Source organism: Pterocles gutturalis, unplaced genomic scaffold (genome assembly GCF_000699245.1).
Source record: "Pterocles gutturalis isolate BGI_N339 unplaced genomic scaffold, ASM69924v1 scaffold15328, whole genome shotgun sequence".
NCBI lineage: Eukaryota > Metazoa > Chordata > Aves > Pterocliformes > Pteroclidae > Pterocles > Pterocles gutturalis.
Window position 1 is genome coordinate 1 of NW_010123293.1, and position 11134 is coordinate 11134.

Below are 11134 nucleotides of genomic sequence, written 5' to 3' on the forward strand. Positions count from 1 at the left end.
CGGCGTCCCCTCTCCCTGCACGGCGTCTCCTCCCTCCACAGCCCCTTCCAAAAAGCAGGAGGGTTAGAAGCTATCCAGGCTCTTTACCGACACGAAAAACCTTGAAATGCCTCTCAGATTATTTGCCTGTTGGCACCTCTCCTGAAGTCCACACCTTCCCCAATCCTGCCCCATGCCTGCTGCTGACAGTTCATCAAAGTTTTTTTTTTTTTTTTTATGCTCTGGCTGCACAAAGATTAAAACTGCTCTCACGTACATACCCAGCCCATCCCCTTTAGAAATCATTCCTCACACACAGGTCTACAAAGATGCTTGGAAGCTCAGTTCTTCAGGGTCCAGGAGCGCATCCTTCCTCTCCTTGCTCTCCTCCTGCTGTGCATGGAACCACTGCTCAGCAAACTGCACTGCATGGTGGACGCTGTGGAAAGCCAGCTCCCCACCGCTGTCCGTCGTGCCAGCCCAGCCTCCCTCTCGGAGTCGGTGGCGGATGGAAGGGTTGCAGTTGGCCAGGAGCAACTGGACACCAATCTCCTTGTAGTCATGGTGTATCTCCTTTAGCGCAGAGAGACCCGCAGTGTCTATAAACTGCATTGCCCCACAGTCAAGAATTAAGGTGTGCATATCTACGGAGGGAAGATGGGTATCTGCTGGAGGCCTCTCGGCCCTTTTCTTGGCAGGTTTCAGGCAGTCAAACCTAGTGCCAAAAAAACTCTTGCTGTTGCCTTTGTCTGCATTTGCCTGGGCCTCCACCTTTTGGTGCTTAGCAGCCAGCAGGACAGGGTTTACCCCCGTTTTCTGGTAGAGAGCAGTCTTGAAATAGTCCTTGTTGGCATAGTAGAGGGATGACTCAAAGCGGAAGATCTTGATGTTGGCAATACTGCTGAGCTGCTTGTAAGAAGACTGGTCCTCATAGATTTCTGTGTCACTGACCTTGCCCAGGAGCGTGGCCCTGGGTCTCTGCGTGCGGAAGATGATGCAGAGCAGAGCAAAGCAGACGCCCACGAGGAGCCCGATCTCCGTGGTGATCAGCGTTGAGCACAGCATGGTTGTCCACCACACCACAGTGTCGAGCTTGCTGATCTGCCACATGCGGGGGGTGTCACGGAATTTCCTCAGGCCCCCCCGCAGGTTGACGATGGTGACCACCCCCAGGATGGAAGTCTGCAGCGAGTAGAAGAGTGGGGCGATCCACAGCAGCACTAGCAGCAGTACCAGGGAGGTGACCAGGCCAGAGACCTGGGTCTGGGTCCCTGTGGACTCCTTCAGCAGAGTCTTGGTCAGGGCCGCAGAGCTGGCAAAGCAGTAGAAGAAAGAAGGGATGAGGTTGCACATGCCAATGGCGATCATCTCTTGGTTGGCACGGACAGCGTAGCCATGCTTTTTGCCAAAAATTTCTGCCAGGGAGACAGTCATGGCAAAGCCAATAATAGCAATGGGCAGAGCATCAACTGCCAGGCTGGAAAACAGGTTTATATCTGGTAGAGTGGGTTTCCTGAAACCAGTGGGGATATCTCCACAAACAGCAGACTTGTACCGCTCTCCAAAGTTACAGTAGTGCGATATTACCGTGGCTACAATCACCACCAGCAGCTCTATGGGGAACGGGGCCTTCATCTTCTCCTTATACCGGTCATTGAGCTCTTTGACAGGCACTATGACGGCCAAAGAAACCAGACTGGTAACAAGGTCACAGATGTTGGTGTTCTGGATGTATCTGAAAAGGTCAATCCACGTCAGGATGAAGGACCCCACCCCTTCGTGACGAGGGATTTTCAGTCCCAGGAGATACTTCATCTGGGAGGTGATAATGGTGAGGCTGGAGCCGGTCACAAAGCCACTGAGGAGAGGTTCTGACAGGTAGACAGCCACAAAGCCCAGCTGTAAAACCCCCAGGAGAATCTGAAAAGCAAGCCAGCCATACCTTTAGCATGGATGAGGAGGGCTGGAAGAGGTGGCTGGCAATTTATATCAGTTTGCTCCTGCTTTAGCAGCTCTGGCTACTCTGCTGAGCATCCAGTGAGGCAGAGGACTTTGTCTTCAGCAGTTACTCTGGGGCAGGAAGAACTAAAGAGACCTACCTGTAACACTCGTCTGTGGCTAGAGATGCCATACGAAGAAGTCTACAAGGTCCCTGCCACTGTCTCCTTACAAGCAATAAGGGCACATGGTTCACACTGGAATTCAAGGCAGCAACCACATCAAAGCACCCGCATGTATCACCCAGTGGAATAAAACCGGTGTGACACACTGAATTTGGGTTGTCCCAGTGAAAGAGCCTGAAGCTGTTCAGTGACAGCTAGGACCAGGCAGTGGGGACATGGCCTTTGAAGGAGCCCCTGCTGATGGCAGGGTCCTCGAGGACAGTTCTTGCCAGCCCCAGACCTGCCCTAACCTGTATCAGGAGCCAGCCCAGCTCCAGATCGTTCACAGTTCCTTCTCCTCTTGTGCTGTGTCTGATCCTAAGGATGTTTCAGACACATCCAAGGACATGGCCTATCACATGGGGGAAACAAAACCCCATTCAGCTATGTTTGGGGGTTTCTAAATCACTACATTTGATTCAAGGGTGTCGGGATCTCCTCACATCAAGAAAAGTTTCTCATGACTTTTAAGTCTGAACCAAGACTGGAGCTTAGAGATCTTTAGCTCAGAGAAGTTCCCAGCAGGGAAAGGAGAGACAGGAAACAGCACAACAGTGAATATTTGTACCTGGTAAAGACCGACCAGAAAGCTTAAGGAAAGGGCCACAGTGATGGCGTAGCAGCTCCTGTCGCAGCCAGCCGTCCCGTTACTGGAGGAGGTGGAGTTGCCCACCAGCGAAGAGCCTGTGCTGTCATCGCTGTACCCTGCTAGCTGGAGGTGCTGGTTCACAGACTGCCCGATCATCAGGCACAGCACGCCGAAGGAGCCCACGGAGTTATGGTGTGAAGTAGCCATAGCGACATAGATGATATTGCAGAAGAAGTTGGTGTAGATTCCATAGATGGGATCCTGGCTAGCTAAGAGGGAGTAGGAGATGGACTGAGGGATGGCAACCACCCCCACCAGGAGCCCAGATATGACATCGCCAAGCAACTGCGTCTTGACATTGTAATGGGGAAGCCACTCCAGCACTGGGAACAGCCGGCAGAAGAAGGTGACAATGGTTTGAAGATTGCATGTGCAGACCTCTCTGGCTTTCTTTAGGATGAGATCCTTGGCGCTGAAGCCTGCAGGCTCATACTCCTCCAATTTGACACGTCTGAAGCTGGCAGGACTCTCTCCTGGTGTGAGGGAGCTCAGGACATCTTTGCCCTGTCCTGACTTCTGGCTTGACGCGTCCTCCATTGCACCCGGAGAGCTACAGCAGGAGAACAGGCAGCCGTGAGGCGTTGCAGTCATGTACAGCATGTGCTTTGCTTAGCTCCAGGGCTCATGCAGATTGCATAGATAAATAAATGAAGGAAAATAATCTCAGAAAAATCAAACTTTCCCGTGGTGCCTGTTGATTTGCTTGTGTTCACTTATGGACCTGGTTAACCACAACCCTGAGACCATGGTTTAAATAGCATTCACACTGGCACAGATGTCCACATCAGGGACAGAGCTACAGAGACCCCTGTGCTCCTTCCTAACACACTTCTTGTTCCAAAACAGAGCAGCAGGGTGGGGTATGATCAGACAATATTATTTAATTGAAATTGAAACTTCTTCAGGAAGCTATTTTCAAAATATTGAGATATTCCAAGTGATGCTTTAGGGATGTAACAGGTGCATAAGGGAGGTAATTTGCAAAATAATTTTTCCTTTATAATTTCAAAATTTTAAGTTACGTTGCTGGTTTGCATCAAACAGGCCCATCGCAGGGGCTCCTGTCTGCAGAATGAAAGCATCCAGCTCTTCCAGTCTGGTTAAGTAACACATATAGTTTCCAGAGCTACTCCAAGTTTTTCAGTGTAAACACAGCTGCAACAGAACATACCTTTTTATCAAAATTGAACAATACACACACACCGATAAATTCTCCTGAAATGAGACCCAGGGTGGCTGCAGTTCAGCAGCTGAACTGGGACAATGAGAAATCCCATTCCCCTGCCCTGCGCATTCGTTTCACATCACTAGTCCCAACCCAAATCTCTTACCTCTGTCTGTGGGGAGATACACTGGGTGTTTCCTTACTACAGGGAGCTTCTCCCCGGCAGACAGACCTGTCTCCTCACCTTGCAGCACACACTATTCAGAGAAAGTACAGGGCTAACAACTGCAAATCTGTTCCCTTTGCCTTCCTCTGGACCATGCGCCGTTTCCCTTGAGAAGAGCTGTGAGTTACCAGCCAAGCAACTGGCCCTTTTATCTCACTCCAGCCCATGAAGATGGTGCAGCCGGCCAACCAGAGCTGTATTGTCAAAACAAACATTGTTCTGGGAGAGTATTTTTGATTAAAACTTGTTCTGGCCATTAAGGATGATTGAAGGGCTTTAGAGAAGTGCTCCTGCCAGATAACAGTATTGCTGGTATCTGGAGATGTGTTTGCTAAACAAGGGGAATGATGCAAATAGATCTTCCTGCGTGTGCTATTGCTCTGCCCCTCCCTGAACTGAGAGAGCATCATTGCCCGAGTCCTGCCGAGCTTCTCCTCCCAGGTTTTCCTCTGCACAGACAGCAAAGGTGCGATGACACAGGTTATTTCTAGGAAGACAGAAGAATGCAATATGTGTCAAATCTGCACAATCCACATTTTGCACATGCCTTTTAGAGACCACAGCAAAAGTAAGAAGGGATTTTGCTTTGCAGAAGTAAGCACAATTCAGTAAAGTGCAGGATTGCATTTCCTTTGTAGGTAAAGGTGAATAATTGCATTAGTGGCCAGGAAAAAAGGTAATGTCTCATCATCCTGAATTGAAATAGCAGCCTCAAAAATACCAGCTGTAACTGTTCTGCCCTTGTGATCCGTGCCAACAACCTACATCAGACCTCTCAGCACACACTCCCACTCGCCTCATTCTCCACTCTCTCTTTTCCATTGACCTAGTCTCTAAGATTTTCCTGGATGTGCCGTTGCCCCACGGAGCAGGACAAATGGCTGGCAGTCACGCAGCTTGGTCCCTGCCTCTGCTCCTGGCACTGACTGTGTTCTGGGCTTGGGAAGGGGGCTGAGAGCCCACAGCCTTTGGAGAGATGGTGTAGGGTATGGAGAGATGGTGATCTCACAAGGCTTTGATTTAGATGCTGGGGAGACACCCTGAGGGAAGAGGAGGGGAAGATCAGCATCCTGAGTTACATTTATCTCATCAGTGGAAGTCTGTATCTCAGTAATTAGAAGTAAATAAATAAGAAACATCGATGCTCTCTGGCAGCAGGAAAAAATGAGAGCACATGGCAGGGGAGACAGCTGCTCCATGTATTTATCTATTTATATGAATTATTTTTCCTCTGCTATTCATCCACAGCTCATGTATTTCCAGGTACATCTGTTGACAGCTCCCCTCTCCCTTCCCCTTCTCTCACTAATGGGCTGTATCTTTCCTTAGCCTTGTTGTTCCTCTTGTCCTTAAAACATGATCCCTTCATATGCTTTATAATCCTTCCTAGTTATAGTTCATTTTGTGTCTTGGCCTGTCTGAAGTTGCCTCTACTCACTCATTTTCCTTTTCCACCTTCTTCCTTAGCAAATGGCCCACATTTCCATTTTCTGTAGGATTCCTTCATCTTGAAATTCAGCCACTGAAGAACTGGTGAGTCAGTCACTGGGGAGCTGGCCAGGCTGGTCTTTTAAGTGGGCTTGTTGGCTGGGATAAAACATATCTAAGCACAATCCATCTTTGGGTTTTTATTATTTAAGAAGCATTCATTTCCATATGTGGATCTGTGATCTGTCCACCATGAAGGTGGGAGAAGGCCGTTTTTCCATTTGTGAGAGTATCCAGGTACCTTTAACCTCCGCCCTGCCTTCGCTGCCCATTGCTGCTTTTCCTTCCATTTCCATCTTCACTGATATATACTGGAACTCTTTTGTTTGTTATGATTTCCTTTACCACCTGATATAGCTTGGTAAGTATTGATAAAGCCATGCTCTTTTATCTCTCACAAGCATAGGTTTTGGTGAGCAGTTTGGTTTTCCATTGCCTCTTTCTCCGTGCCTCCCCTGCCATCCTTTGCAAATCTGATTATCCTTTCCATTAAGCCTGAAGCCTTACCTACAATTTTTTTTTCCTACCAAAGCCTTACCTACAATTTTGTGTGTGTGCAAATTCCCAGTTGCTTTTGTATACTTGACTTTAAAATATTCCTTGCAATTTCCCTGCAATTATGTTCTTGAGCTCCTTGTCCCAGCTGGCTTCCCCATCTGTTCGGTTCTCTGCTCTGCCTTCCGCGAAACAGCGAGCCTTCATGCCAGGGCAGCTTCTGCACGGTCCAACCTGCGCTGGAAATTCTGGCTGTGGGCACTGAGGAGAGGCCGTTTTACGTGCTCTGTCCTGGCAGAGAGGGTCCGAGAACATACTTGGTGACACTGAACTCTGTGCATATCTCTGAAATCACTTACTGCGTGAGGTGAGACAAGGGCGGAAACTGCAAACACTTCACATTTGCTCTAGAAAACGTGCAGCAGATAGCTTAAAAAAAAGAAACCCACAACGGAACTTTGTGTGACTTTGAGCTAGCTAAGGCTGCACTGCCTTCCAACTGCAAGGTCACTACAGCTAACTGCTGCAGTTTGCTTGTTTTCAAATGCATCTTCAAGGGTTGTTCTTTATTGCCACTATAAACTCCCTTGGCTGGTTAGCTCCATTCTGGGCACGGCTGGGTTGGACAGATGGTATTATCTTAAACAATGCAAGGGTAGACAGCACATCGCCTGCCAGTAACATGGCACCCTCTGTTTTTAAGACAAGCAGAAAGCATGAAATCCAAATTCTTCATTTACAGCATGGTATGTGAGCAATGTAACATCCATCTATGCAACAGCCGTTGCAGCCTGCTAGAAACAGAGCCGTGGAAACCCAAGCTCCAGGTACAAGGAAAAAGCAGCAGTGAGCTTTTTTGGTTTTCTGCCTTAGAGTAGAAAAAAATCATGAAATTGTCTGGGTCCATGTTTGTTACCCAGGCATTTTGCAATGGGTAAGTGTAGAGAATTGAAGTCTCTGCTGCTGTGTCAGTGTATGGATTGTGTTTAACAGGACGAGCTGGAATCTCCAATTTTCTTTGCAACAGAACTAACTGCACTGCACAAGGATTTTTTATTTGCTTTAAGGCTTGTAAATACGCTTATGACTACTTGGCTCCTGAAAGCCTTTCAAGTAGCATCCCACATGTCTTGGCACCATAAATGGACCAGCCTGGCTTAGTACATGGCTGCTGCCCACTGCTCCACAGTTACTTAGATCACATGCAACTTTATTTAAAAAAAAAAAAGGCAAGTGAGCCAGGTAATGGTGTCAGCTATCTAAGAGAGATACCCGTCCTTCCCTTCAGATTTGGGACTTGACAGTCTTTTTTGGATGGCTGCTGGTTTAGTTCCACTTGGAAACGAATTTTCAAGGTGTAGACATCTGCAAAACATCACCAGGGAAAAACAAGGAAAAGGAGACAAGCCCAGAACTGGTCCCACTGCTGAGATATGCCAAAAGGCAACAAAAGTGCCGAAGGATAAAAAAGCCAAACAGAACCTCTGATGGTTTCTTAGAAAGCAATTATTCACATTTCTGCAAGAGATAACACCAGAGAATGTGTAAACAGTACACTAAGTCACCCCAGAAAATAAAAGTTTTTGCAGCCTCCTGTTATTTTGCAGTTTACACTAACGTGCAGGGGTCAGAGCAGTGCCTGCAAGGCAAAGATAAAGTTCTCTCCAGACACAAACACTATGAGGCCAAAAGTGTTGCTCACCGTGTGACTGCCCGTGGTAACGCAGCCACGCCACTCTGAAGTTTGAGAGGGACCAAGGACCCTACAAATAACTACTGCTAAAGAGCATCTACTTAAGCTATTGCTTGCTCCCAGCAATTAACCATGAAGACAGACATGCAAGGAATGGTTTTTAGTGTGTTTTGAAAGATGTAGGATGGAGCACATGTCCTTAGAAAGAGTCTCAGTGCTGGGTTGGCAGATCTGAAAGGATGTGGAAAAGCATCTTTGGCTGCAGAGGTAACACACCGCACGTAACCGTCCAGCCACGAGGACACTGCACGCTGGGTCCACCCTGCTTAACACCCTGCTACAAGTCTTTCCCCCAGCACTGACACCCCTTCCTAGAAGATGGAAAAAAAGAGCAATTCCAAGTACATCAGCTAGAGGATTTGGGGAGCATTCCCAATTTATATAAGGAGGGTGAAAATAATTCCTTGCCAACTTTTGCAGCACTTTGTTGCTGTTTTCATGTTTTTCCCTGCATGACAAATGTCCAGTGCTTACAACCCTTTTCCAAATGATCAAGCTAATAACTGAAAATGCTATAATGGCTTTGTCAACAGAATAAATTGATTACAGATGAATGCAGTGGAATAAAAATGGGGAGATACATTTCTATTTCATACTGAACTGACATTCTGCCCAGGCTACTTGGCATCATTTCAGGTTTGACCTGTGTGTGTTCCCTACAAGCCTTTCGCAGCACTGAGGCCGCACGGGTGGGATGCTGCTTCCCCCTGTAGCTGTTGGCTGGCTCCCGGGGTCACCCCATTCACAGTTAGCACAACTTGCCCCCTCACAGCACAGCAGGCTCCATGTCCAGCAGAGCTCTCCAGCTGGCTCCAGAGCTCTCCCAGCAGCCATCCCACACCGGCTCATCGTGCCCTGGGGCAGCAGAGAGAGACCCTACAGAGGTCACATCGCAGGGTCACAGGACAGAAAGATGCTCCAGCAGACGGGTAAGAAGCCCAGAAATCACAGCACAGCTCCAGCTACCTCCCATACGACAAAGCTGGATCCGCTAATAAACAGGAGGAGAAGCTTTTTCACCCAGCAGAAATGGTGGGACAGACTGGCACAGGGTGTGGTAGGAGACAAAGGGCTCAGGAAGAGGGATTAGGAGGCTTCACAGACAAGGGCTGCAAAAGCCGTAACAAATATTTAAGTGTTCAGGAAATTTCTAACCTGGTGCTTTCCATGTGCTGGGAGGGCTCTGCATGGGCTGGACCCCTGGTACACCTTTCCCAAGCAGCCTCCACCAGGCTCTGACCCAGGAGAGGGGCTGGAGGGGTCTTATGGTGAGAAATACAGCTGTCCACAGGTAAGGTAGAGCCTTGAGTAGCACCAGTAAAGGGTGCTGCTGATTGAAGCCCATTATCTCCACTCAGTATCAGCAGGAATCAGGAGTTACCCCGCTCATGGCAATGGCTGTCCCGTGCTTTTCAAGAGAGCAGAAAGCTCCTGTTGGCATTCTCTGTAATAAAGTGCTCCTGTCACTCTGTTGGCACCAACACAAAAATTACAGCATGTGCACTGAGGTCTCCTAAGGCAAAAGGCATCCTCAGGTAAAAGCTGAGCCACGATGCATCAACAAAATCTTTTGCATAATTCAAGCACATGCAGAGATAAGGCTCACAGGAACTGCCCAGAACTGCACCCAGAGTTTTTGCTCTGACTCTTGCTGGCCATGCCCTGAGCAAGTCATATAACCTGTTATGCCAAATAACACTGAAACACATCGCAGTAATTTTCTAAAGCTGAATATACAGCACCATGTGCTCTAACTACACATATTGCGAAGTCCAAGTAGAACCAAACCTGACCAGATCTGTAATTTCTTACATTTTAGGAATATCGAACCAGCCCACAGGAGGGTGCTGCTCACCGGCACATGGCACATCACCATCACCGCTCACGAGACAAACTGCAGCCTGGAGGCACAGAGCACCGAAGTCAGAAACGAGGGGAAAGCAAGCCTGCTGCTGGCCATGTATCACCAGTCAGAGCCCTGGTTTATGTTGGCAGGAGGCTTCCACGCGTGCCTACATGTGTACCACCCAGTGGGGGAGCACAGTGCACAGAGCTAGGTACGCACCGTGTGTTACAGCGGGGAGAAACAGGGACTGGGGACTCACTGCTCAAACGTGTGGCTTTTCTTCTTAAAATTTATAGCTGCAGCATCATCTGTCCAACAACAGAAAAATATAATCTTTTAATGGTGATAAAGAAATCCCAAAGATTTGACCATATTTGACAGAAAATTCTTGTGCTAACAAATCTTTTACAGTGACAATAAGGCACATTAGCATTTTAAAAAAATGACAATTGATAAAGATCTGACAGAGACAGTGTAAAGGAGAGTCAACAACATACAGAGGATATATCCCACAGCTGATCATAGGACATAACAAGAAGACTGACAAAATACAGCTCTCATCACAAACGTTCGGTCGGTGAGCACAGCACTCAATGAGGAGCTGATGGCAACACATCTCTCCCCACACTGGGCACAAGGTGAGGTCCATGTCAGCAAACACCCATCCGGCATGGACTGACGCCAGCAAGTTGCTTCCCCAGTACCTTGGATTCCACCACTGAATTGGGGAAATGTTATAGCTCATTTTTACTGCACAAATAAGTCACAGTAAAAAGGCGACCTTTTATACATGGTATACAACTTTTTGACAAATTATTCAAACAAACTATTTTGTAAACTGGTTAGGTCAGCCGACCAGTGGGATCCATTCCGTTCCTGAGGTCTTGTTTGGTTAAACTGATTCTCCAACTTGAAAATGTGACACTAGGCAAAATTTGCCATTTTGTTTATTCAGTAAAACATTATATCACAAACATCTACAATTATTCTGAATTTAAAATAATTTAAAATATCATACCCCAGAACATACCTAGGTACCAGAGATGATGGTCAGGGACTCAAGAGGCTGATGAACCCAAAGCATCATGGGCTTACCAGAAAAAGTGAGGCTTTACTTCTCTTTAACCATGTTTCAGCTGCATTTTAAATATACATAAAATTTACTTCCTTAAGTCAAAAATCAGACATAAAAAACTTGGACCCAAGTCCAGCAAAATGTTTCACTTCCTATCTTCCTGTGGCATCCTGAGATCATTTGGAAGCTGGACTAAGAGCTAAGTGCTTTCAGACCTGAAGAGAGCTGGAATTAAAATATTTTTGCCAGTAAAGTTACTCAATGGAGGTTTGAATCTCCATCCAATGCTGTAATAT

The 11134-nt window shown here is 47.4% G+C and overlaps 1 protein-coding gene across 1 annotated transcript; it reads right to left on the bottom strand.

The window, feature by feature from the left end:
• Positions 1–300: 300 nt before the first annotated feature.
• LOC104464977 (sulfate transporter-like) lies at positions 301–3327 on the bottom strand. Its single transcript, XM_010077860.1, has 2 exons — positions 2710–3327; positions 301–1899 (listed from the first exon to the last, which is right to left on the bottom strand). Exons 1-2 carry the CDS (start codon positions 3325–3327, stop codon positions 301–303), a joined length of 2217 nt encoding a protein of 738 aa, XP_010076162.1.
• Positions 3328–11134: the final 7807 nt, after the last annotated feature.

Excerpts from the sequence above, each read along its gene's own strand:
- LOC104464977 (XM_010077860.1), bottom strand. The coding sequence starts at position 3,327 with ATGGAGGACGCGTCAAGCCAGAAGTCAGGACAGGGCAAAGATGTCCTG. Across the intron at positions 1,900-2,709 it reads TTCTGGTCGGTCTTTACCAG|ATTCTCCTGGGGGTTTTACA; the intron begins GTACAAATATTC and ends CTTGCTTTTCAG.